At 44.4% G+C, this 26254-nt stretch overlaps 1 protein-coding gene across 1 annotated transcript in view; it reads right to left on the minus strand.

Moving 5' to 3' along the window:
- Nucleotides 1-247: 247 nt before the first annotated feature.
- LOC106572710 (histone lysine demethylase PHF8) overlaps nt 248-26254 on the minus strand; it is a 32694-nt gene continuing 6687 nt past the window's right edge. Inside the window, exons 6-21 of the mRNA XM_014147117.3 lie at nt 25483-25624; nt 25065-25251; nt 23159-23321; nt 21601-21688; nt 20678-20784; nt 20489-20580; nt 20214-20303; nt 19757-20032; nt 19515-19597; nt 17624-17799; nt 13864-14071; nt 13236-13582; nt 5289-5369; nt 5001-5110; nt 4309-4672; nt 248-4072 (exon numbers count right to left, since the gene is read on the minus strand). Of these exons, the coding sequence (XP_014002592.3) occupies nt 3984-4072; nt 4309-4672; nt 5001-5110; nt 5289-5369; nt 13236-13582; nt 13864-14071; nt 17624-17799; nt 19515-19597; nt 19757-20032; nt 20214-20303; nt 20489-20580; nt 20678-20784; nt 21601-21688; nt 23159-23321; nt 25065-25251; nt 25483-25624 (2603 nt within the window). The 3' untranslated portion in view covers nt 248-3983. The remainder of the gene's footprint in view (nt 4073-4308; nt 4673-5000; nt 5111-5288; nt 5370-13235; nt 13583-13863; nt 14072-17623; nt 17800-19514; nt 19598-19756; nt 20033-20213; nt 20304-20488; nt 20581-20677; nt 20785-21600; nt 21689-23158; nt 23322-25064; nt 25252-25482; nt 25625-26254) is intronic.

Here is a 26254-nt window from a genome sequence, read left to right on the forward strand (position 1 = left end):
AGCACCTCTAGATGGAGAGCAGTTTAGGGATTAAGTCCCTTGCTCCAGGGCACAACAGTACCTTAGTGCTGATATAGGATCAGTTTAGCCTTTTAGATAAGATTATATGGACAGGAGGGACTTAAAAATCAGCACACTTTGTGAATACGAGCCCAGCAGCCCTCGGGTTGCCAGCTTGAGACCGGTCTGAGAAACAATTCCTCAATAATTATGAAATGAGTCAGACAATCACATTGAAACATACGACTGACCTTTGAAAGTATATGATTTAATTCCACTTAATATGAACATTCAAGCTCTGAAAACCAGATGGATAATTACCTGACATTTAATTCAGTACATGGAATACAAATGTGAGAGATATTTTTCTACAGCTTGTGTAAATGTAAGTATCACCATTAGCTAATAAGCACAATATAGATACAAAATAAAACCCTGAGAGAAACTGTGATCCACACTATAATAAACCATCCCAATATAAAATAGCAATGGCTCAGTGATATACTTATAAAAAAATATATATCAAAAATCAAATGCCTTCCTTGCAATGACAAAGAATAAGGGATGGTGCAGACATATCCTCTGAAAGTCCTTGGTAGAAATGCTATAGGAAGGGGGAAAAAAATGTACGTCCAAATACATGTAAAGTATTGGTGTGTTTAATACAATGCAAAATGTTCCTTTTTTTTAATATCATTACAATAATAGCAGTCAGAACCATTCATCTTGAACATACAGTTGAGATTGATGTGCGTTTCAGTGTCGCCACCATCTGTCCAGCTATGAAGCTTTTAAAACTGGTAGAAAACAGATCTGAGTTGAAACACTATTTCTAATGTTTCAAATACTTTAAGCGTTTGCTTTAGCCTGCCTGGATTGCCAGGTCTGGTGGGAGGGTTTGCACTATTGGGACTTCTATTGGTTTCATTGCAACAGGCAAGCTCAAATCGAGCACAGCTAAAGTATTTTGAATGATTTCAAATAGTATTTTAACCCAGGTATGGTTTAAGACAGGGGTCAACTGCAGAGAAAAGTGTAGTAAAACAAACAATGTAACAGTACTGGCCCACTAAAAGGTTGCACTATTTGGTCTTGTATACTCAGGTTGTACAAATTATGTACAACACATTTCATACAACTGTTGTGGTACAAAGTTTTTTTTAGCACAAGAATTATTACAGAAGTTATGTGGAGAAACTTTGTACAGACAAACTGTTGTATATCACACAACCATTCTGTTAAATGCGCTGTACATCAGTAGTGCAACATGAGTGAGTACAGGGCCTTTTTGGTACTGGGGAACAACTGCAGGCCACACAAATAATAAGAAAAGGAAAGTATATCTCCTCCAGGTCAATGCTTTTCACATCTAACATATACATTGACAAGGGTAAATATTATTAATACTAAATGATAACATAAGGGAAACAAATCAAACAATAAGAGCAGAGCTACTGAGAACATAAACTTCATTATAAACTGGGTGGTTCCAGCCCTAAATGCAGATTGGCTGAAAGCCAAGGTATATCAGACTATATACCACGGGTATGACAAATTTTAAAATACTTTTTTACTGTTCTAATTACATTGGTAACCTGTTTATAACAGCAATAAGGCACCTCAGGCGTTTATGGTATATGGCCAATATACCATAAGGGCTGTGTCCAGGCACTCTGTGTTGCGTCGTGCATAGGAACAGCCCTTAGTCGTGGTATATTGGCCATATACACCACACACCCCCGAGGTGCCTTACTGCCATTATAAATTGGGTGCTTCGAGTCCTGAATGCTGATTGGCTGACCATATCCCACGGGTATGACAAAACATGTATTTTTAGTGCTCTAATTACGTTGGTAACCAGTTTATAATAGCAATAAGGCACCTTGTGGGTTTGTAGTATATGGCCAATATACCGCGGCTACTCCACGCCGCATCATGCTTAAGAACAGCCCTTTGCAGTGGTATATTGGCCATATACAACACGCCCTCGGACCTTACTGCTTAATTATAACAACCATCTAAACAGAATGACAATTATTACTGCATACAAATACATTTAAAAAAAAACTATACTTTAGACTATTGCATACAGTTTTCCATATTACATTTATGTATTTTATACAAGGTATGTTAAGAAATAACAAAAACTTCCTTTGAACTATATAAAAACAAAATTCCAACAATTATGTACATTTCAGAATCATTATCAAATCCATAGCTTCCCGACTTCAATATCCTTAGATAAAACTACAACTCTGCATGTCTAAATGTGTAGCACGTAATTTAAATAAAACACATTCTACGTCTCCGTCCCAAACAGCACCCTATTTCTGAAATCGTATGCTACTCAAATGGGCCCTGGTCAAAAATAGTGCAAACGAGAATAGGGCACCATTTGGGATGCATTCTACAACTGCTGGCTCAAGTGTATAATACTAAAGACTTGAATACAAACCATGGTGGATTGGAAGATTATTAGGAACCAGACTGTTCATGTCATAACAGTACTAATGGACCAGATGGCTATATCAATTCAAAAATATACACATCTAAAATCACAAAACTTCATCCAGATGTGAGTTTAATGTAGCCTAGGTACCAGTCTGTTAAATGAATAGAATCAAAAACACAAGTGAAATCTCTTGAAATATATGCAGAACTTCTGGTGACAGGTTTCACATAATAAAAAAAAAGGTCCAATGTTGCTGTTCTCAATATAACATATTTTCTGGGAAACAATTAAGTACCTTATGGTGCTTTTCAGTGTTTTTTTATTTAAAAAAAAGGTACAAAAATAAATAACTTTTTTTTTTTTTTGCAAAAGAGCAATTTCTCAAGTAAACATTTTGCTAGGACTGTCTGGGAGTGGTCTGAGTGGGGAGGGGGAACCTGAAAACTAGCTGTTGTCGTCAGTGGTTTGGAACTCTTTCTTATTGGTCTATTAACTAATTTAGTCACCAGGCAGGCCAATACTCAATATCCGACTAAAACAGGCTGAAATTCCAGGTGGACTTTTCAAAACAGCTTGCACACTAAAAGGGAATAATCAACATTTTCACAATATTATTCCAACCTCAGTGTGAAAATATATATAAAACAGAAAAAAGACAGACTGCACTGTGCCTTTAAAAATGTTTGGTTGCTATGTACATGGGGAAAAAAGAAAAACCCAGGTGGTGAATAAATAAAAGGAACAACCTAGATTAGTCAAATAAATACAAAAGATGGAGTGAACTTGAAGAGTTGAAAGTGAGAACATGGATGACAACACAGAACTGGAAAGGGAATGGCAAGCATTCCTACTACCACAAAATAAATATAAAAGCTATTTGAAAATAAATAATCCAACTAAATTAGTCAATCTCAAACTAAAAATGAACTCAAAATCCCATTTGACTGAATTGTAAGGAAATACATTATTTCCCATTTAAAATATTCACCCCGTTGCCTTCAAGCATGCGCGCTTGTGCACACAAAGTAGACCCACGTCAAATGAAGAATGGGTCATATCGTGGGTTATAAACTTATCAACTAAAATTGATTTCAGACATTTTTCATTTCCAATTTGATGAATACATGATTCCGTCATCTAAGTTAAATGGTTTGATTGACGATTAGACAGATCAATTAATTGACCATATGTTTTCCATTGATCTGAGCGGTGCATGACCAACTAAATGTTGAGATGCTTCTCAATATATTCATATGAAGGTATGAATAATCCCAAATGTGAAAGCAGAGTACCAAAGCAGAATGGGAATATTTCAGTGCTAGAAAAGCGCTATATAGATTCAAACAATGACTAATTATTAAAGGGGACTGGGAAGGAGTATAGGGTGGAACATGAGGACACCAGATGAACAAAAAATAAACAGTCTCTTAAAGCTGTCACGTCCTTCAAGTGCTCTTTAAAATTACATCCATCTTTCCTCTGAAAATCATTCCTAAAAATCTTTCTCCGTCTATATCTCCCCAAGCATCTCTCACAGGAGAAGCTTCCCATTGCGGTGTATTTTCAGAATCTTTCCTAGTCTCTGTTTTGCTGTTGCAAGTCCTTTCTTTGGACGTTTCCCTGAGATGAAGGAAGAAGGCAATGGGTAAGAAAATAGTTTGTCACATTTGTGAATGTCAATGTGCAGGGTCTTGTTCATTAGGCACCAAATGGAAGAAAACAGACACACAGTGAGGGACTATCTGGACATGTAATAATCATTTTCCATTGCAAAATGCTTAGAAACGTTTTCCGTTGTGTGCCCTAATGAACACAACTCATGTCTATGTGCTGTGATGTTGTGTTTGTGTACTTACCTCCACAAGCTCCAATACTGCCGGGGCTGGCTAGCCCAGCAGTGGAGGCTGCTGAGGGGGAGTAAGTGCTGCTGTTCTGGGGGGAGAGGGAGGGTCGTCTGGAGGTGAGGAACACCCCAGGAGCCATAGCAGCACTCCCTCTGGGGCCTCCAGGGCCGAATGGGCCAGGGCCTGCCGTGTACTCATGGTCCAGTAGACTGGCAGAATAGCACTCCATCCTCCGCTCAGGGCTGAAGTCAGGGGTGGGAGGCTCCGGGGCCCGAGGGGGGGAGGGAGGGGACGGCTCAGCCTGAGGAAGGGGCTGTGGTGGGGCAACAGGGCGGGGCTTTTTGGTGTACTTCCTCTTGGTGGGTTTCTGGATCTCCTGGATGAATGAATAAACAAACAAATCAGTTGACACGCACTCAGCTTCCCTAGTTCCTTGGAGCACGGCATTTTGACATTTGGCTCTCAATTGACAGTTGAGGGAAAACATTTCTTTGATGGTTGTCTTATCTATTTGGATGCCTATAAGATTTAGTAAAAAAAAAGCACTAGTGCTAACAGCCCTTCCTCTCTCAGAACTTTAACTTGTCCCAAACTGCCCGTAGAAGTGGAGAGGAGATACAGCAACACTTGGACAATGGAATTACATTTTAAAAGCTTATTTATTGCTAAAAGTAGATCCTCCTCCAACATATGTCCACTCTCACCTGTTGTGCCAGTTTGGCAGCAGCTGCAGCGAGGCCAGTCTCTACAGACGCCACTCTGGCCCCATCCCTTACTGGGCGCTCCTGTTTGGGCAGGGTGGGGGTCACCCGGGCTGAGGGAACAAGAGAAGATTTTTGTGGAATTAATCAAATGATTGGTAACACTTTATTTGGAGCATCCCCCTACCAATGGTTCTAAAATGTTAAACTAAGTATCAACACATTTCCTTTGCTGATTTGGTGATGGAATATGTCCACTGTCCAATATTCAGGGACCTCAATAATGAGTACCTTTGGGGCTCCAAGGAGTGTCGCCCCAGTTCCTCTTCCTCTTGACCTGGTCCTCCTCATCAGACTCTAAGGACGGATAGACTGAAAACACAGACAGTCAAGGATAATGACTGTGACATCATTGGATCATTCACATTTAGTTAAGCATCCATAGTGCCCTGATTGGACCATGACTTAGACAAGCTAAAATGTGTGTGTGTTTGTTTTTAGCTCGCCCGGGAACCAGTTAGGCAGAGTGTGCATATTTGAGACTAGGGTTGTTGCGGTGACATATTAACGCCACACTGGCAGTCAAGAGTCATGACCTATGTCAAATTCCCTGTGACCGTTGGTCACGGTAACCCCATAATCCCAAAACTGTGCAAAGGAACTGTGTTGATGGGTAGCCTACCAAACTTTCTAATGGCCTGGTACTTGGCGCTCTCTTGTCCCTCTAATCCAGCCTTTAAAGTATTGGTCGCAACCAGGGCCGGCCCTCCCATTGGGCAAGATTAGGCAGGCACCTATGGCGGCACTTGAATTTGGGGCTGCATTTTGACAATTGGCTGCCACCCACCAGCGCCCCCGATAGGCTCCTACACCGCCAGCGGCACCCCAGACACCAGCTCATAGCATTGCTGCAGTTCCCGCCCCCACCCCATTCCCTCTTCTCCCGAAGTTCACTCCCACTATCCTTGGTAGCTATGGTGATGTGTGTGTTTATATGGGATTATCCAATTGTGAAACATGAATTAAAATGATTCTGCCAATGAAATGGATATTTTTTAAAAAAAATTATGTTTGTGTGTGATGAGGATGATTAGTGATTAAGGCGGTAGCGTAACCTAGCCTGTTAACGTTAGATAGCAAAAATGATATCCATGAGTCGTAGCTAAAAGTGATCTATAGAGATTTGAAACAACTTGCTACCATGTTTAAGATAAACTATCAGGAAGCGAATATAAAAAATAAATAAAATAAAAATGAGAAAAAAGAAATTGGCTGGTGAATGTCCATCAGCAGGTGTGGAGAATGACAAGCCTACGAGGCCAGGCCATTCATTCGCCGAGATTCCCCTCCTTATCCTGATGTGGCCCAGCCTGCACGATCATATCCCGTAAAGATCCATTCCTATTTTGGCCACTCACTGGGATCTTTAATGTTTTTTTGACTGGGAGTTGGATTTAGCAGCAGCAGCACCACCACCACCACCGTCATCGGGGACAAGGAGCGACGAATCGGAGTCCGGGTCCAAGATAGTAGGGTCTTCGCAGGGCAAAAAACATAAAAGATTCCAGTGAGTGGCCAAAATATATGAATGGATCTTTACGGGGTATGTTCGTGCAGGCTGGGCCACATCAGGATAAGGAGGGGGATTTCCCAAGAGAGGGGCAGCTAAAGTTTTCGGTGGCCCACTACAATAGGAGGATGGCGAACTGGGAGAGAGTGGAGACCATGGCTTGTCTATTCCAAGCAAAACGATACAGCCTTCTGTTTTTACTGCAAATATTTTTCAGACGAGTGAAAATCTGCGCTGGTCAGGAATGGAAAAGGGACTGGAAGAATCTGTGCCACCTCAGCTCGCATGAGAAGTCACATGACCACCTAGATAGTTTCCAGAAGTGGAAGGAGCTGGAGATAAGGCTGGTGTCCAAGCAAACAGTTGATTTGATTTCAGGACCATGGACAGCCACCCCGAGAGAAAACATCGCTGACTGAAATACAGCAGAGGAAAGAGACCACTCTAGGCGGTGACGAAATAAATAAATGCTGTAACTGATGTTGGACGATCAAATTCGATGTGTACATAAACACAATTCGTTAAGGCTGGGTCATTGACATAAAGCTTATTTTACACTGCTCCAGTGAAACGAGGCGCGCCATGCATTTATGAAAGCACTTGTTCCCAAAGTTCTAATGATCTTACTATTTCTTTTTACAGTTACACAGGAATATTAAAACATATGTTAAATATGTTATACAAGTGTTATTTTTTATTGTAATTGTAACAACTATGGGGTCGTGCCATGTGTGATAACAGGTGGGATATTCTAATAACAAACCAGGTTTCCTACTATAGGTAGTTCGCTGTATAGTGACAGCAACATTGTAACTCTCCGATGCAGGGGTTCAAATAAAATTCATTTCTGCCTGGTAAGGGACCTCCTATATATGCACGCGTGCAGCAACATTTATGGGAATAAACAGAATTAAATATAATTGGAGCCTATTTCTTCATATTCCAAAAAATAAGTGGAAGCCTACCTGTTTGACAGACACAATAATGCTATCCATAGATTTCGGTATAGCCAAACACTCCAATCCTGTCGCATGCACGGATTAAAATTCCTCCTTGTCTGGGAAGGGCTTGGTGTGTTTGGTTAAAACCAGGGCTCCAATTGAATGAGGGTATCACGCATCCCTTTTGCCCTTTTCTTTAACAAAGGGTATGTATTGTTTGCTTTATATTTGTAAATAAATACATAAAACATATCCAGATTATATCAAGCGTTCTATAACAATGCTTAACTCGGTGATGCCTTATGGTAGAAACGTGTTCGAAAATGCCCGCAAGAGACGTGACTCAGATGCATATATTGATTCCTCTCTATGACAATCTGAAGCTAAACTATAATATTCTAGATAAAATAATTTACTTTGCTATTTTGTTGCTATAATTGAGCTTTTCTCTTTCTGAAAAGAGATGTTTGTTTAACTCCAGGCAGCTTTTAGGGAAGCACTTTGTTGTTTGGTTACACAACATTATCCACCTTTATTTTGAGACTTTTTCAGCCAACATGTTTTCCCCCAATCAACACACCACAACTGCATATGTTTGTCTCGGAATGGCGCATTGCAAGTTAAGGCCAAGTTTAGCCATTGTTCTCTCGCTTACGTCTGGTCTTCACAAGAGAAGGTCACGGTTGTTTTATAGGGTATCTTTCATATATTTGACGTGAGCTATGGCCAAACAGCCTGTGTGGAGTTGGGTTAATAAACGTGAATTCGTAAACTCCATCCTCTGTCTGGACAATTGTTCCTTTGTGATCTAGCCTGGTCATTACAATATGTTTTGTGCATTTCGTTAGTAATGAGTCTCTCAAAACAAACGGATGAATAAAAAGCGACACGTTCTGGCCAAACATCCAGAGCATGACGGTAAACCCAGGGAGTTCTTTCAAAACAGGGCAGAATGTTTCAGGAAACAGTGCTTCGACAGTGGAAGTCAGCTAGCAAGGCATTGTTGTCATTTTATAATAGGTGATGATAAGCAGAGTACTCGCTCATAGTAGTAGATGTGAGTTTCTCTTTCAAACATTCCCCTGGCCTTGTGCAAATAAACATGAATAGATATTTATATGGGTATATCATTGTGAAATTGTGGTTAAACAAATCTAGGTTGGAACGTTTGTATAATTTGTATTCTGAACTGGAATAAACTGATTGAAGCCTGATGCTTGTTGAGGCAAACACACACACACACAGTTCTGAGTTGTTCATCTACAGCAGGAAGCGGTCTCCTGCCTGGCTGATGTTCTGGTCCAGTTTGGCACCACATACCTATGCAAGTCAGGGTTCTCAACTCTGGCATACTTAAGAAACAAGTAAAGGAACAGACTCAATGCTGAGCATGACCTCTGGGTTACACTGTTAAAAACGAAGCCCAGAATAGACCTGTTTCTTGAAAACTAACTAGCCACACACCTCTCATCAGAACTGTGTGTGTGTTCTGGTCTACATCTGTGTGATGCGATCAATCAGTTTATTCCAGTTCAGAATACAAAATGATTACTAGTATTTTAAAAGCAACAGTTCCAACCTAGACCTGTTTTCAACAAGAATTTCTACAGTAAGATGTACAGTTGGCCTGATCATTTTTCATCTGTACTGTTACTTCGTGTTGCATTATCAAAAAGCCTGTGCGTGTGTTCAGTTTATTCCAGTTCAGATTGAAAATGATTTATTGTATTTTAACAGCAACAGTTCCAACCTAGACAGATTATTCCAGAACCCCTGCTCTAAATCACCCTCGGGTTCGTGTGGAGGTGATCTTCGTGGTCTATACTCAGCCTGGTCTGTTGATATCCCTCTAGTGGTGTGGGGTCTATACTCAGCCTGGTCTCAGGGTAGTAGGTTGGTGGTCTGTTGATATCCCTCTAGTGGTGTGGGGTCTATACTCAGCCTGGTCTCAGGGTAGTAGGTTGGTGGTCTGTTGATATCCCTCTAGTGGTGTGGGGTCTATACTCAGCCTGGTCTCAGGGTAGTAGGTTGGTGGTCTGTTGATATCCCTCTAGTGGTGTGGGGTCTATACTCAGCCTGGTCTCAGGGTAGTAGGTTGGTGGTCTGTTGATATCCCTCTAGTGGTGTGGGGTCTATACTCAGCCTGGTCTGTTGATATCCCTCTAGTGGTGTGGGATCTATACTCAGCCTGGTCTGTTGATATCCCTCTAGTGGTGTGGGGTCTATACTCAGCCTGGTCTGTTGATATCCCTCTAGTGGTGTGGGGTCTATACTCAGCCTGGTCTGTTGATATCCCTCTAGTGGTGTGGGGTCTATACTCAGCCTGGTCTGTTGATATCCCTCTAGTGGTGTGGGGTCTATACTCAGCCTGGTCTCAGGGTAGTAAGTTGGTGGTCTGTTGATATCCCTCTAGTGGTGTGGGGTCTATACTCAGCCTGGTCTGTTGATATCCCTCTAGTGGTGTGGGGTCTATACTCAGCCTGGTCTGTTGATATCCCTCTAGTGGTGTGGGGTCTATACTCAGCCTGGTCTCAGGGTAGTAGGTTGGTGGTCTGTTGATATCCCTCTAGTGGTGTGGGGTCTATACTCAGCCTGGTCTCAGGGTAGTAGGTTGGTGGTCTGTTGATATCCCTCTAGTGGTGTGGGGTCTATACTCAGCCTGGTCTCAGGGTAGTAGGTTGGTGGTCTGTTGATATCCCTCTAGTGGTGTGGGGTCTATACTCAGCCTGGTCTGTTGATATCCCTCTAGTGGTGTGGGGTCTATACTCAACCATGTCTCAGGGTAGTAAGTTGGTGGTCTGTTGATATCCCTCTAGTGGTGTGGGGTCTATACTCAGCCTGGTCTGTTGATATCCCTCTAGTGGTGTGGGGTCTATACTCAGCCTGGTCTCAGGGTAGTAGGTTGGTGGTCTGTTGATATCCCTCTAGTGGTGTGGGGTCTATACTCAGCCTGGTCTCAGGGTAGTAGGTTGGTGGTCTGTTGATATCCCTCTAGTGGTGTGGGGTCTATACTCAGCCTGGTCTCAGGGTAGTAGGTTGGTGGTCTGTTGATATCCCTCTAGTGGTGTGGGGTCTATACTCAGCCTGGTCTGTTGATATCCCTCTAGTGGTGTGGGGTCTATACTCAACCATGTCTCAGGGTAGTAAGTTGGTGGTCTGTTGATATCCCTCTAGTGGTGTGGGGTCTATACTCAGCCTGGTCTGTTGATATCCCTCTAGTGGTGTGGGGTCTATACTCAGCCTGGACTCAGGGTAGTAAGTTGGTCTGTTGATATCCCTCTAGTGGTGTGGGGGCTGTGCTTTGGCAAAGTGGGTGGGGTTATATCCTGTTTGGCCCTGTCCACAGGTATCGTCGGACGGGGCCACAGTGTCCCCCTACCCCTCCTGTCTCAGCCTCCAGTATTTATGCTGCAATAGTTTGTGTCGGGGGGGCTAGGGTCAGTCTGTTATATCTGGAGCATTTTTCCTGTCTTATCCTGTGTGAATTTAAGTATGCTCCCTCTAATTCTCTCTCCCTCTCAGAGGACCTGAGCCCTAGGACCATGCCTCAGAACTACCAGGCCTGATGACTCCTTGCTGTCCCCAGTCCACCTGGTTGTGCTGCTGCTACAGTTTCAACTGTTGTGCCTGCGGCTATGGAACCCTGACCTGTTCACCGGATGTGCTACCTTGTCCCGGACCTGCTACCTTGTCCCGGACGTGCTACCTTGTCCCGGACGTGCTACCTTGTCCCGGACGTGCTACCTTGTCCCGGACGTGCTACCTTGTCCCGGACGTGCTGTTTTCGACTCTAACTCTGAATGATTGGCTATGAAAAAACAAATGACATTTACTACTGAGGTGCTGACCTGCTGCATCCTCTACAACCACTGTGATTATTATTATTATATGACCCTGCTGGTCTTCTATGAACATTTGAACATCTTGCCACTGTTATAATCTCCACCCGGCACAGCCAGAAGAGGACTGGCCACCCCTCAGAGCCTGGTTCCTCTAGGTTTCTTCCTAGGTTCCTGCCTTTCTAGGGAGTTTTTCCTAGCCACCATGCTTCTACATCTGCATTGCTTGCTGTTTGGGGTTTTAGGCTGGGTTTCTGTATAGCACTTTGTGACATCAGCTGATGTAAAAAGGGCTTTATAGACACATTTGATTGATATGTAAGAGTTGTTTAAAGGGAAAAATAAACATGAATAGATATTTATATGGATATTTCATTGCATTTGTTTTAGGATGGAATAAGGGCAATGGAATGTAGCGATATTTACGTATAGTTGCATGTTTTCATAGGTCTGGGTCCCAGGAAAACACAGAATCTCTCATTTGAGTCCGAGGCTGAAAAAGTTTAAGAACCCCTGCTCTAATCACTCTCAAGCAACGGTGTGTCAATCGACTCTAGGGGGTTAAACCGGAGCCATTGCCGGAAGGGAGAGAGAGAGAGGCACAGAGCGAGCAGCTGTAGGCTATTAGGGGCTGGGGACCGTGCGTAAGACACGAGAGCGTAGGCGGTGCCTCCATAAGGCTAGAGGAAGTTAAGCTTTCCATAAAGTATATTTTTATTAAATTGCCAAAATTATTTATTTTCTGTAGAGACGATGCAGAGATGGTTGTCCTTCTGGAAGGTTCTCCCATCTCCACAGAGGAACTCTGGAGCTCTGTCAGAGTGACCATTGGGTTCTTGGTCCCCTCCCTGACCAAGGCCCATCTTCCCCGATTGCTCAGTTTGGTTGGGCGGCCAGCTCTAGGAAGATCTTGGTGGACCCAAACTTCTTCCATTTAAGAATGATGGAGGCCACTGTGTTCTTGGGGACCTTCAATGCTGCAGAAATGTTTTGGTACCCTTCCCCAGATCTGTGCCTCAACACAGTCCCGTCTCAGAACTCTACAGACAATGGCTTGGTTTTGCTCTGACATGCACTGTCAACTGTGGGACCTAATATAGATGTGTGTGCCTTTCAAAATCATGTCCAAATCATTAGAATTTACCACAGGTGGACTCCATTCAAGTTGTATAAACATCTCAAAGATGATCAATGGAAACAGGATGCACCTGAGCTCAATTGAGTCTCATGTAAATAAGATACCCGTTTTTTATTTTTAATACATTTGCAAAAATGTCTAAAAACCTGTTATGGTTTTATCATTATGGAGTACTGTGTGTAGATTGATTCATTTTAGAATAAGGCTGTAACGTAACAAAATATGTAAAAAGTTAAAAAAGGTCTGAATACTTTCCGAATGCACTGGATATCTATACACACGCCCACGCCCGAATGCATAGTGCCAACAGTAAAGTTTGGTGGATGAGGAATAATGTTCTGGGGCTGTTTTTCATGGTTTGGTCTAGGCCCCTTAGTTCCAATGAATCGAAATCTTAAATCTACAGCATACAATGACACTGCACTTCCAACTTTGTGGCAACAGTTTGGGGAAGGCCCTTTCCCATTTCAGCAGGACAATGCCCCCATGCACAAAGAGAGGTCCATACAGAAATGGTTTGTTGAGATCGGTGTGGAAGAACTTGACTGCCCTGCACAGAGCCCTGCCCTCAACCCCATCGAACACATTTGCGATGAACTGGAATGACGACTGTGAGCCAGGCCTAATCGCCCAACATTAGTGCCCGACCTCACTAATTCTTGTGGCTGAATGGAAACAAGTCCCTGGTTAATAGTAGTACATTATATAGGGACTAGGGTGTCATATGGACGCACACAGCCTATGACTCACCATACTCTGCATCTTTAAAACAGGTGCCAAGAGTCTCCTGCTCATCTGTGCTCTCCTCATCACTAAGGTGACGGGCCGGCCGCTTGACAGGCCGTTTCCCGGGGCGCTGGAACGTCGTCTTCTCTTTAGAGGCGCTTCCTGTTCTGCTCTTATTGTTTCCTGTCACCCACACGGCTCTCCCTCCTTTCTCTTTGACTAATCCCAGTCCCTCAGACAGTCCTCCAGAGACGGAGAGAGGTGAGGAAGAGGAGGAGGACGAAGAAGAGGAGGAAGAGGAGGGAGGGTTGGCCATGGAGAGCATGCCCTGAATGGCTTCTCGTGTGCTGGGAGAGGCTGGCGCTTCCTCACTGGAGGGTAGAGAGGTGAGTGATCAAGATTCGCCACAAACAACTAAATGTAATTTAAGTAAGAATTCTAATAAGATCTGTAGCAAAAACTTTGATTACGCAAGTCGTCCAAGCTTCTCAGTAATGTTAATGGAAGCAAAGAGTAAAACATTAATCTTCCACATTTCATTGGCTCCATTATCCACTTGACGTCAGAAAGATAAAAAATAAAAGACATGATAGTCAAACAAAATGTATTCAGAGTGCTGATTAGGTGTCTGGAACTGCGAGGCAGGTCCTACCTGAGAGCAGAGTCCAGCCCTGCCACCTGTTTGCTGGCCTTCAGCAGGTCCAGGATGCCCCCGGCTCCACCCTTCACTCCATGGACAGTCATGGTCTCCTCCTCATCTGTAGTGTAGTCCTCTTCAATGTCGAAGTCCACCTCTCCGGGTTCCCTGATGCGATGGGGGTCAGAGCAAGGCTTGGCCCTTGGTAGCTTCCGGGGGAGACCTGAGGGGACAAGGGTTGTTAACCTGTTGGGGATAGGGGGCAGTATTTGCACGGCCGGATAAAAAACGTACCCGATTTAATCTGGTTACTACTCCTGCCCAGTAACTAGAATATGCATATAATTATTGGCTTTGGATAGAAAACACCCTCAAGTTTCTAAAACTGTTTGAATGGTGTCTGTGAGTATAACGTAACTCATACGGCAGGCAAAAACCTGAGAAGATTCCATGCAGGAAGTGGCCTGTGACAAGTTCTTGTTCTTCTTGGCTCTGTTTATTGAAAACTGAGGATCTTTGCTGTAACGTGACACTTCCTACGGCTCCCATAGGCTCTCAGAACCCGGGAAAAAGCTGAATGATATCGAGGCAGCCCCTGGCTGAAAAACATTAGCGCGTTTGGATAGTGGCCGGTCACAGTACTATGAGACTCATGCTCGTGCACGAGGGGATCCCATGCTTTTATTTTCTCTCTCTTTGAACGTAAACACGCTTTCCCGGTCTGAATATTATCGCTTTTTTACGAGAAAAATGGCAGAAAAATGGATTTTAAACAGCGGTTGACATGCTTTGAAGTACGGTAATGGAATATTTAGAATTCTTTTTGTCACGAAACGCGTCGTGCGTGTGACCCTTATTTACACTTCGGATAGTGTCTTGAACGCACGAACAAAACGCCGCTATTTGGATATAACTATGGATTATTTTGAACCAAACCAACATTTGTTATTGAAGTAGAAGTCCTGGGAGTGCATTCTGACAAAGAACAGCAAAGGTAATACAATTTTTCTTATAGTAAATCTGACTTTGGTGAGGGCTAAACTTGCTGGGTGTCTAAATAGCTAGCCCTGTGATGCCGGGCTATCTACTCAGAATATTGCAAAATGTGCTTTCACCGAAAAGCTATTTTAAAATCGGACATATCGAGTGCATAGAGGAGTTCTGTATCTATAATTTTTTTAATAATTGTTATGTTTTTTGTGAACGTTTATCGTGAGTAATTTAGTAAATTCACTGGAAGTTTGCGGGGGGTATGCTAGTTCTGAACGTCACATGCTAATGTAAAAAGCTGGTTTTTGATATAAATATGAACTTGATTGAACAAAACATGCATGTATTGTATAACATAATGTCCTAGGGTTGTCATCTGATGAAGATCAAAGGTTAGTGCTGCATTTAGCTGTGGTTTGGGTTTATGTGACATTATATGCTAGCTTGAAAAATGGGTGTCTGATTATTTGTGCCTGGGTGTCAAATCTATTGTTTTGCTTTCGTTGTAAAGCCTTTTTGAAATCGGACAGTGTGGTTAGATTAACAAGAGTCTTGTCTTTAAAATGGTGTAAAATAGTCATATGTTTGAGAAATTGAAGTAATAGCATTTCTAAGGTATTTGAATAACGCGCCACAGGATTCCACTGGCTGTTACGTAGGTGGGACGATTTCGTCCCGCCGACCCTAGAGAGGTTAACCTCTCTGGGGTATGTGGGACACACTCGCCAACAGCCAGTGAAATAGCAGGGCGCCAAATTCAAAACAAAAATCTCATAATTCAAATTTCTCAAACATACAACTATCCCATTTTAAAGATACACTTCTCGTTAATCCAACCACATTGTCCGATTTCAAAAAGGCTTTACGGTGAAAGCATAACATTAGATTATGTTAGGATAGCACCTAAACAAGAAAAAAAACACAGCCATTTTCCAAGCATGGAGAGGCGTCACAAAAACCAGAAATACAGCTAAAATTAATCACTAACCTTTGATCTTCATCAGATGGCACTCATAGGACTTCATGTTACACAATACATGTATGTTTGGCTCGATAATGTTCATATTTATATCCAAAAACCCCATTTTACATTGGTGTGTTGTGTAATGTTCAGAAATGTTTTGCCTCCCAAAACTTCCGGTGAATGAGCACATCAATTTACAGAAATACTCATCATAAACGTTGATAAAATATACAACTGTTATTCAAAGAATTATAGATACACTTCTCCTTAATGCAACCGCTGTGTCAGATTTCAAAAAAGCTTTACGGCGAAAGCAAACTTTGAAATAATCTGAGTACAGCGCTCAGACATCAAAACAAGCCATACAGATACCCGCCATTTTGGATTCAACAAAAGTCAAAAATGACATTATAAATATTCACTTACCTTTGATGATCTTCATCAGAATGCACTCCCAGGAATCCCAGTTCCACAATAAATGTTTGTTTTGTTCGATAAAGTTCATCTTTATGTCGAAATACCTCCATTTTGTTTGTGCGTTCACTCAAGTTATCCAAATGCACTGTGCTCGCGCAGTAAGTTCAGACGAAAAGTCAAAAAAGTTATATTACAGTCCGTAGAAACATGTCAAACGATGTATAGAATCAATCTTTCGGATGTTTTTATCATAAATCTTCCATAATATTCCAACCAGACGATTCCTTTGTCTTCAGAAATGAAAAGAAACACACCTAACTCTCACGGGAGCACGCGCGATTGAGCTCATGTCATTTTCTCAGTCATCTGACTCCATATGCTCTTATTCTCTCCCCATTCACAGTAGAAGCATGAAACAACGTTCTAAAGACTGCTGACATCTAGTGGAAGCATTAGGAAGTGCAAAATGACCCCACAGACACTGTGCATTAGATAGGCAATCACTTGAAAAAATATACAAACCTCAGATTTCCACACTTCCTGGTTGGATTTTTTTCTCAGGTTTTTGCCTGCCATATGAGTTCTGTTATACTCACAGACATCATTCAAACAGTTTTAGAACCTTCAGAGTGTTTTCTATCCAAATCTACTAATAATATGCATATCCTACCTTCTGGGCCTGAGTAGCAGGCAGTTTACAACGGGCACGCTTTTCATCCGGACGTCAAAATACTGATCCCTACCCAAGAGAGGTTAATGTTAATTTTTTTCCGTAGCGGGTTTTGTTGCCAAGTGTGCCCTGATGGAATACGATCTAGGCCAGGCGTCGCCAACCTTTTCTAGCACGAGAGCTACTTTTTATATTTTGCACATTCTTCTCTTGTACACAAAGGACCTGGGGACGAGTAGAAGAGATGTATTTTCTATCAATATACCTGTTAAAATAATGGTTAATAAACAGAACCTACCCCGCACAATACACTACATAACCAACAGTATGCTCGTCTAACATCTCATTCTACATCATGGCCATTAATATGGAGTTGGTCCAACATTTGCTGCTATAACAGCTTCCACTCTTCTGGGAAGGCTTTCCACTAGATGTTGGAACATTGCTGAGGGGACTTGCTTCCATTCAGCCACAAGAGCATTAGTGAGGTCGGGCATTGATGTTGAGCGATTAGGCCTGGCTCTCAGTGTGTATACGACCAATACAATTTAATAACGATAACACTCACTGTTCCAAAGGACTCTTCAAAAACCTTCCTCCTCAAGGCTCAGAAGGATGAACTGAACGCCCCAACAGGAGCAGAAAACTGTTGTAGTCTTTAGTAATGAATGCTATTATGAAGCAGGTGCTTCCCACTACATATTACATTCAAACTAAATGATGTACTCTCTCACCACTGAGTTTCTTCTTGCTAGATCCTCCAGCCTTGCGTCGTGGAGGGGGAGTTTCATCAATCTGCAGCTCGTCCTCGGACTCGAAATCTGACAAGGTAGACCCTCCCATAGCATGGTGCTGGAATTGACAGGCACGGGCCGCACTGTTACTGATGCCTGAACAACCACCCTTCTTCCTGTGGGTAGAAATAAGGATGGATGACACTGAAATGTAGCAAGAACAGTACGAGAGACGGAGACGCAGACAGAGGCGGCAGACAGATAGACAGCGAGCGAGGCAGACAGGCAGACCGAGAGGATGGCAGGCAGACCGAGAGGATGGCAGGCAGACTGAGAGGATGGCAGGCAGACCGAGAGGATGGCAGGCAGACAGAGAGGATGGCAGGCAGACCGAGAGGATGGCAGGCAGACCGAGAGGATGGCAGGCAGACCGAGAGGATGGCAGGCAGACCGAGAGGATGGCAGGCAGTCAGACAGACGCAGGCAGAGAGAGACAGAGGTAGGCAGGCAGGCAGAGACAGGCAGGCAGGCAGGCAGACAGAGACAGGCAGGCAGAGACAGAGACAGGCAGGCAGAGACAGGCAGAGACAGAGACAGGCAGAGACAGGCAGAGACAGGCAGGCAGAGACAGAGACAGGCAGGCAGAGACAGAGACAGGCAGGCAGAGACAGGCAGGCAGAGACAGGCAGGCAGGCAGAGGCAGAGACAGGCAGGCAGGCAGGCAGAGACAGGCAGGCAGGCAGAGACAGGCAGGCAGGCAGAGACAGAGACAGGCAGAGGCAGGCAGAGACAGGCAGAGGCAGGCAGAGACAGAGAGACGCAGGCAGAGACAGAGAGAGGCAGGCAGAGACAGAGAGAGGCAGGCAGAGACAGAGAGAGGCAGGCAGAGACAGAGAGAGGCAGGCAGAGACAGAGAGAGGCAGGCAGAGACAGAGAGAGGCAGGCAGAGACAGAGAGAGGCAGGCAGAGACAGAGAGAGGCAGGCAGAGACAGAGAGAGACAGGCAGAGACAGAGAGAGGCAGGCAGAGACAGAGAGAGGCAGGCAGAGACAGAGAGAGGCAGGCAGAGACAGAGAGAGGCAGGCAGAGACAGAGGCAGGCAGAGACAGGCAGAGACAGGGAGAGACAGGCAGAGACAGGCAGAGACAGGCAGAGACAGGCAGAGACAGGCAGAGACAGAGGCAGGCAGAGGCAGGCAGAGACAGGCAGAGACAGGCAGAGACAGGCAGAGACAGGCAGAGACAGAGACAGGCAGAGACAGAGACAGGCAGAGACAGAGACAGGCAGAGACAGAGACAGGCAGAGACAGGCAGAGACAGGCAGGCAGAGACAGGCAGGCAGAGACAGGCAGGCAGAGACAGGCAGGCAGAGACAGGCAGGCAGAGACATGCAGGCAGAGACAGGCAGGCAGAGACAGGCAGGCAGAGACAGGCAGGCAGAGACAGGCAGGCAGAGACAGGCAGGCAGAGACAGGCAGGCAGAGACAGGCAGGCAGAGACAGGCAGGCAGAGACAGGCAGGCAGAGACAGGCAGGCAGAGACAGGCAGGCAGAGACAAAGACAGAGGCAGTCAGAGAGAGACAGAGGCAGTCAGGCAGGCAGAGAGAGACAGAGGCAGTCAGGCAGGCAGAGAGAGACAGAGGCAGTCAGGCAGGCAGAGAGAGACAGAGGCAGTCAGGCAGGCAGAGAGAGACAGAGGCAGTCAGGCAGGCAGAGAGAGACAGAGGCAGTCAGGCAGGCAGAGAGAGACAGAGGCAGTCAGGCAGGCAGAGAGAGACAGAGGCAGTCAGGCAGGCAGAGAGACAGACAGGCAGAGAGAGTGAGAAAGGGTGAGGGAAAAAAGTGAGAGATAAAGATTTGGCATGAAGAGTCTCCTGACCTCCCAGTCTTACCCCTGTATTTTGCCGTTGGTCAGCACCAGTTTCAGTTTGCTCTTGCTCATTTTCCCTGCAAACTCCTCCAGAGGCAGCTCTAACTGGAGACGGAGAGGAATGGCACAATCCTGTTAGCATTTCACTATAATACACATTAACAATGTGAGGCTGAGAGCCAAAGTACATTTAGACTTTCAACCTTATTTGTTCCAGAGAGGGAAATATTGAGGTAAAAAGGACTATTGAACAATCAGTCATACCTTCTTCTTGTTTCTCTTGTTTCCACACTGGAATTTCTTCAGTGTGTGTTTGGTGTGGATCTCCAGGAGGTCCAACTCGCCTGCCTCTTTCATTAAGCCCTTTGGACCCTTCTTCTTGGGGCTGGGGGACATATCCTTGGGTTTGGGACCTCTCTTCTTCCCCGGGGGGCGGCCTGGACTCTGGGAGACAGCTAGAGGGGAGGCTTTGGGGAGGGGAGTGGGGAAGCCCTGTGTAGAGGTGAAAGGAGCCGCAGGACGGCCTTGCTGGAAGATGTCCTGTGGTGGCAGAGGAGAAGACGGAGTAGTCTCAGTAAGACAGAAATTTGATAGTGCCTCACACTATAGGTGCGACCTGAACTGTACTGGCTCAGATATTTTCTATGGTGGACGAACTACCAGGCCAGCCCAGTAGCTTGGCTCGGTCAGAGTACTCTATGAAATATTTCCCCCTGCCTACCTCAACCAGTCGTATCTCCTTGGCCAGGTCCTTCACTAGACGCTGAGTCTCTATGGTCTCTGGAATCTCCACCTCGTGGTCAGTCAGCGACTGGCCAGAGCACAAAAACATCACAAAACACAAAGGACTACTGCGCCCAATATAACTAGCTTCATGACACCTTCATGCCATTGTTCATAATGTTTATGACTGCCTATGACAGGTGTTATTATGTCTTATGTAGCTGCTATAAAGGCTTAATTAATGCATTCATAAGGGGGCCTACAAAGAATCACCTCTTTGCGTGTCCAGGTGCGGAAAGCGTTGTTGAGGGCCTTGGCTCCGTGGACCAGGTAGGAAGCAGGGTGTCTGCGGTTCTCTCGCAGACCTGTAAAGTAGACCAGTATAGAAGATAAAGGTTCCTGACAAACATTGCCCAAACAAATGCAGTTCAGCAGAGGTTGATTTATGATGAAGCGCCTCACCTCTGAATGTGTCGAGCAGGTGCTTGCCAACATACCAACACACTGTCTCAAAGTTTGGAAACCTGAACAGGTCTGCTGTACTCAACCTCTTCTCTATTTCATATGCTCTGATTGGAAGAGAACACAGAAAGAATGTTATTAGACATTTGGTATTTAAGCAATAAGGCCCAAGGGGGGTGTGGTATATGGCCAATATACCACGACTAAGGGCTGTTCTTAAACACGACCCAACACAGAGTAATTAGAGCAGTAAAAATAAATGTTTTGTCATACCCGTGGTATACGGTCTGAAATACCACAGCTGTCAGTCAACCAGCATTTAGGGATAGATCCAACCAGTTTATAATAGAAGCTATAGTAGGAATACACGGTTCTGGTACAACGGTAATATAAAACGGTTCTGGTACAACGGTAATATAAAACGGTTCTGGTACAACGGTAATATAAAACGGTTCTGGTACAACGGTAATATAAAACGGTTCTGGTACAACGGTAATATAAAACGGTTCTGGTACAACGGTAATATAAAACGGTTCTGGTACAACGGTAATATAAAACGGTTCTGGTACAACGGTAATATAAAACGGTTCTGGTACAACGGTAATATAAAACGGTTCTGGTACAACGGTAATATAAAACGTACATTTTAGTCATTTAGCAGACGCTCCTATCCAGAGTGAATTCTAGGAGCAACAAGGGCACGTCAACAGAGCCTTGTCGGCTCGGGGATTCGAACCGACAAGTTACCGGCCCAATGCTCTAACCGCTAGGCTACCTGCCGCCATGTATTGCGAGAGCAATTTTCCGAATGGCATTCTAGTTTTGATATGGAGAGAGAGGTTGCTAAGATCAGTTGAGAAAAACAGAGTACCGTAGGTGATGTGACTAATGTTTTAAGAGGAGGCAGGGGTGAAGGGACTCACCGGAGCTGCATGTCAATGTTGAGGCTGTGTAGGAAATTCCCTCCGAAGGCCACACAGTCCACAGGAGTCAGCACAGCGTGGATCCATCCTGAAACACACACAAAGGTACATGTGAACAACTCACACATATACAGGTAATAAAATATTAATTTATGCATGTACTATTAACACATAATATACTGAGTTCTGACGAACTCCACCGGAAATGTACTGTTAACTCGAAATGACACAACGACAAGGTTCCAGTTTAACAAAGTTTACTATACCGTATGAACACACTACAAGGTAGCCACTACAAGGCTCGGTCCATCAACAACTAGACTTCCCGTGCAGGCGCACTCTTGACTGAGTGATAACCCCGTAATAACAGAAATATAGGGATACTTAAAACATGAAGTTAACAGTACTGCATGTCAAACACTGCAGTACTGCATGTCACAGGACTACTCCCTGTACATACACTCACTGGACAGTTTATTGGGTACACCACCCCGTTCACAAAATGGATCACTCCTACAGAGAGTGAGTGACGTGGCCATGGCTTGCTATACAAAGTAGGCAGACAGGCATCCAAGTTACTGTTTGATTGAACGTTAGAATGGGTAAAATGAGTGAATTAAGTGACTGAGCGTGGTATGATCATCGGTGCCAGGCACGGCGGATTCAGGAAATGGCCAGCCTCCTGGGCTTTTCACGCACAACAGTATCTAGGGTTTCCCCAAGAATGGTGCCACAAACAAAAAACATCCAGTCAGAGGCAGTCCTGTGGACGAAAACAACTTATTGTTGAGAGGTTGAAGAAGAATGGCAAGAATCGAGCAAGCTAACAGGCGGGCCACAAACAGACAACGCGCAGTACAACGGTGGTGTGCAGAACGGCATCTTGGAACACAACTCGTTGGTCCTTGTGATGGATGGGCTACTGCAGCAGACGACCACGCCAGCGGGCACGCGATCACCAACACTGGACAATTGAGAAGTGGAAAAACACTGACTGGTCTGACGAACTCCGGTTCCTGTTGAGTCATGCTGATAGCTGAGTCAGGATTTGGTGGAAGCAGCATGAGTTCATTCCCCAGTCCTGCCTGGTGTCGACAGTACAGGCTGATGGCTGAGTCAGGATTTGGTGGAAGCAGCATGAGTTCATGGATGACATTGCGTCAGCATGGACCAACATCCCTGTGGGACGTTTCCATCTTGTAAAATCCATTCCCCAAATAATTCAGACTGCTCTGGAGGCAAGGGGGGGGGGGTCCGACCCGGTACTAGATGGGTGTACCTAATAGTACCCTACATGGATGTACTCTAGATCCCTCAAACTCAACTTTGGAACCCGAAGCCAGTTCCACTGTGTTTTTTCATCATTGCCCTCTAATCAGCGACTGATTTAGACCTGTTGGGATGAAGAGCGAGCGAGGGCGATTACCTGTTGGGATGAAGAGCGAGCGAGGGCGATTACCTGTTGGGATGAAGAGCGAGCGAGGGCGATTACCTGTTGGGATGAAGAGCGAGCGAGGGCGATTACCTGTTGGGATGAAGAGCGAGCGAGGGCGATTACCTGTTGGGATGAAGAGCGTGTTCCCTTGTTTGACGGAACACTTGTAGCACATGTCCACCTGGTCCCCGAAAAACATCTCGTTCTGATTGGACGAGGAGCTCCAGCGCTCAAACAGGGCCAGGTTGGCCGGCGTGGGGGAGATCAGGTAGAAGATCTTCTCACCCTGAGAGACACACGTAGACATTCATCTAACAGTGCTTATTAAATCAACCTTTCAGTTGATCAACATTTTATTCCACATGAACGTAAGCTTTGCATGCTGATCAGACCGGCCACGTCGCGTGCGCGAGAGTTGCAAAATAAAATGTACACATACATTTTATATAATAATTTCATCCAAACTGCTCGCGGGAGTCTGCATAGCCTGGCACTAACATAGAACTTGGTTCCATTTCAGACACTTGATGTACTGCAAGTCCCGCCTCTCCCATCTACTCATACCAACGGTGGTGATTTAAAGATCCACACTCCAGTTGGTGGTGGTAATGCACATTAAAGTTGGTTACCACCTGCCATATAAAATCCACAGAAGAAGGATGAACTTATCAAAGAAAAACTAAAAACTAACTAGTTTTCCCCTTTTTATCTGTGGATTAATTGTCAGAGTAGAGAACACATGATTTTGTATGACTCAACATGGATTAAAATTCTACAAAGTTCCAGCTAAAAAAAAAAGGACCATATGCAATCCAAGTAAACTAACAACTCAATGTTTATCTCCCAGGACAAATTTGTTAGCAACAACAAGCTAGCTAAATGTCCATGTATTTCAACCTGTCCCCAAATTAATATAGTTGGTTAACGGTTGGTTTTGGTATTTTAACGCGTTTGGTGCATATTGACAAAATCAATATGCGCACGATGGCGCGTGCATACGCATGCACGGAGCCTGTCTGGTCAGCATGTTAGCAGCAGAGCTCATTTTCATCCATCAGGCAGACACAGCACGTACAATGATGAACAACATAAAGGCAGTAATGGATAAAATACATTTAAATGTTAAATCTCTCGTAACACCTCTATTTAGTGAGTATGCCAAACATTAGGAACACCTTCCTAATATTGAGTTGCAATTTGGAATATTAAAAAAGGCAAGCCACAAATAATAACGGAAGCATAGCCTTGGGAAGTAGGGTGGCTGAGGGTCTGAAAAATCAGAATGAAAAAAATATATGAATATAGTTTTTTGGGGAAAAATATATTATTTTCACAAAAGTAGTGCACTGGGCCTTTACTAGTCAGGCGCTAGGGCTGCAGAATCAAGTGCACCTACCGTCAACAGCTCCAAACGAATAAAACAAATAGGAAGACAAGGCTTTATTGTTGGGTTTTTTACAGAAATGTTTGGTGATCGACTAGGAATGGCTTGGAGATCAACCGGTAGGGGACCACTGGTTTAGAGTGATTAGAGGAACAATAGAGCGCGGAGTACAAGGCCATTAGCAAGTTTGGTAGGCTACAAATCAGCACCCTTCATTTGCAGAGTTTTGGATTGGGATTACCGTGACCAACAGTCACAGGGAATTTGTGACTGCCGGTGTGGCGGTAATACGGTCACTGCAACTGTCCTACGCCTGGCATCTACTACCATAACTTTTCAAAGGCACTTAAATGTTTTGGTCTTGCCCATTCATCCTCTGAATGGCACACATACACAATTCATGTCTCAATTGTCTCAAGGCATCAGCTACACTGATTGAAGTGGATTTAACAAGTGCCATCATTAAGGGATCATAGCGTTCACCTGGTCAGTCTGTCATGAAAAGAGCAGGTATTCTTAATGTTTTGTATACTCAGTGTATAACTATCCAATTGTGCATGTCAGCACAGCAGGAAGACTGCCTAGTGCCAACTGTCCCTTTCCACAATCTGTCCCACAACTGTCCCATAACGGCGCTCTTCTTACCCGTAGTACATGGTACCAGACAGAGGTGCCTCCGAAGTCGATGTGGAAGTCTGTGTAGCTGTCCTTTACCCCCATGAGGCAGTACTTCTGGACGTTGGGCCGCTCAAACACTGACTCCTCAGGCCACAGGTTCTCCACCCATGACAGCTTCCTCACTATCTTTGGAGTCTCCACCAGATTGGACAGCCTGGTACAGAACATTCACATTTTGTATATTTAAAACACCAGATTTTACAACAGTACTTAAACTACTCTTTTCTGCAGAAACAATTATGCCAAGTCATTTCTTACACTCAGTATGGCTCTGGCAAAATGGAACTTTTGATCAACCAAATGATGTACTGGTGACAAGGAAGACCCCTAGAAAGCATTACCAACCAATGAGTGGATCGAAGAGACCCAAGAACAAGCAGTGTACCTGGTCTCAGAGAACTCCAGGCTGATGACGTTGAGGACTCGGTCTCTGTTGGGGCTGTTGTAGTACTCCACAAAGTCCCCTAGACACATCTTCAGGTCAGCTTGGCGAGACACGTCAATCACATCAATCACCCTGTCTGGACCTACAGACAACACGCAATCAACACAATCACATCTTGCTGCTCCCCAGACTTCATTATCCTGTAGTGATCAGGGCTGTTACGGTGAGCGTATTACCGCCACACCGACGGTCACGAGTCATGGTGGCAGTCAAATTTAACGTGACCGTTTAGTCACGGTAATTAGGCTTCTCCAAGGTCTGACGCTAAACACGTGTATGTGACCAATTCATTTGATTTCATGCTGCTAATGGTCATTAGTAGCCTACCAAACTTACTAACTGCCTGGTACTCAGCACTCTATTGTCCCTCTAATCACTCTGACATCAATTTAAATGTAACTGAAAATCAAATCAAACACTTCATGAGAGACCATGAGCTCATGTTGCGCAACATTTCTATAGGCTATGCAATTGCGTGTGAAAACAGAGTGATGGCCTCTATTAAAAAGAGGAGGATCCCATCAGCTTTCTATAGGCTAGGCCTACTGTATATATACACACATTTGTCAACTTTCCTAATATTAAGCACATGGCTTCTCTTTACAACAGGATATAGCCTACCTGGCTGGCATGAAAATGAACAACGAGAAAAGCGTCCTCCATTCGCTATTTAAGTGCATAGATTACATTTTTTCCTGCTGCCCCTGTTTTG

The sequence above is a fragment of the Salmo salar genome, chromosome 15, assembly GCF_965601325.2.
Source record: "Salmo salar chromosome 15, fSalSal1, whole genome shotgun sequence".
In the NCBI taxonomy this organism is placed as follows: Eukaryota; Metazoa; Chordata; class Actinopteri; order Salmoniformes; family Salmonidae; genus Salmo; species Salmo salar.